This window comes from Oryctolagus cuniculus, unplaced genomic scaffold, assembly GCF_964237555.1.
Source record: "Oryctolagus cuniculus unplaced genomic scaffold, mOryCun1.1 SCAFFOLD_85, whole genome shotgun sequence".
In the NCBI taxonomy this organism is placed as follows: domain Eukaryota; kingdom Metazoa; phylum Chordata; class Mammalia; order Lagomorpha; family Leporidae; genus Oryctolagus; species Oryctolagus cuniculus.
The window spans coordinates 206,412-208,155 of NW_027208229.1; the positions used below are offsets into that span (position 1 = coordinate 206,412).

Consider the following 1,744-nt stretch of genomic DNA (forward strand, 5'->3'; position numbering starts at 1 on the left):
ACTCTGATATGCGGTGTAGTCATCCCAAATATTGCCTTAACAGCCGCTCCAAGCACAAGGCCCTATGGTAATGTTTCATGAAGTTCAAAGTTTATAGACTTTGGAACCAAGCGATGACACAGAAGATCCAAGACTAACAAAGGAGAGGTGGCCTGGAGACAGGGGTGTGGCTGTGATGTGGACTTCAGTTTAAAGAGTAGAAAGATGCATGGGGTTGATCTCCATATTTTGAGGATGACAAGAGTGTTGGAGGAAACAGATGAATGTGCTAATGAATTTGATGAAATATTCTTCTTCTTTTTCTCCTCAGACACACACTGTAAGCTTTTTCCAAATATAATATGAATAAAAATTATGAAATTTACGAAAGCAATGAGATGAGATTCATTTATTACACTGAAATTTCCATTGGGGTCCCAGCCAATGCCTTCCTTTTTCTCTTCCATGTCCTCAATTACTTTCTCCAGCACAGACCCAAGCCCACTGACATGACGATTGGTCTCTTGGCCCTCATCCATTTTGTGATGCTGATGATTGTGGTGAGCCAGGCTGTGGACATGTTTAGATCTCAGGGTTCCTGGGATGATGTCACATGTAAAGCAGTCTTCTTCTCCTACCGGGTGCTGTGGGCCCTCTCCCTGTACACCACCTGCCTGCTGAGTGTCCTCCAGGCCATCACCCTCAGCCCCAGGAGCTCCTGGTTGGCCAAGTACAAGCAGGCATTTTCACAACGCATCCTGTGCTCCCTTCTTGTCCTATGCTTCTTCTCCATGTCCATCAGCAGTCACCTCATAATCTCCATCACTGCCACTCCCAATGGGACCTCACACAGTCGAATGTATACCACTAAATCCTGCTCTGTTTTGCCCATGAGCTATTTCCTAATGCAAACATTTTCAACAATGGCAATCTTGAGAGAAGTCGTTCAAATAGGGATCATGGCCCTCTCCAGTGGATACATGGTGATCCTGCTGTGCAGGCACAGGAGGAAGTCCCAGCACCTGCGTGACACCAGCCTTTCTCCAAGAGCCTCCCCTGAGCAAAGGGCCACCCAGACCATTCTGGTGCTCATGAGCTTTTTCATGGTCATATGCATTTTGGACTGCATTTTCTCTGCCTCAAGACTCATGTTCAAAGGTGACACAATTATTTACTGTATTCATATTATTGTGTCCAACAACTATGCCACAGTCAGTCCTTGCGTGTTCCTCTGTAATGAAAAGCGTAGAATTACCTTCATGAAATCCATTAGGGGAAGAACGATAGATGTGAAATTATTCAATGAAAAGCAGTTCTCTAAATGAGCTATTGTACTGGTTTCCACATTTTTATTACAGTAGCCAGTATATGTTGTCTGGGTAAAGTATAATATGGATTTATGACATATCCTTGGATTTATTTACTCTCATGCATACATGGAAAAATCATAATGCATAAAGGGATAGCGTACTGGTATGAGCTGATACAAATGTGCTTTATGTGTGAGTGGCTCCTCAAGATGAAATGTGAGATAGATCCCATTTGCCACTGCCTCATGTGATCCAGAAAGTACTGATTCATGAGATCAAAGCACTTTCTAACAAATCCACAGTGATCTGTACATTGCCTAACTATGTATGCAATCAGCCTTTACCATAAATTTCCTATGATCCAGCTACTCTACTCCTATGTACATGCCAAAAAGTATTGAAAACATGAACTCACACAGTGATTTCCACACCAAAACCCATAACAGCATTATTAC

The 1,744-nt window shown here is 42.9% G+C and overlaps 1 protein-coding gene across 1 annotated transcript; it reads left to right on the forward strand.

Moving 5' to 3' along the window:
- The first annotated feature begins 341 nt into the window (after nt 1-341).
- Nucleotides 342-1,304, forward strand: ORYCUNV1R1543 (vomeronasal 1 receptor oryCunV1R1543). The gene has a single exon (NM_001167232.1). It carries the CDS (start codon nt 342-344, stop codon nt 1,302-1,304), a length of 963 nt encoding a protein of 320 aa, NP_001160704.1.
- Nucleotides 1,305-1,744: the final 440 nt, after the last annotated feature.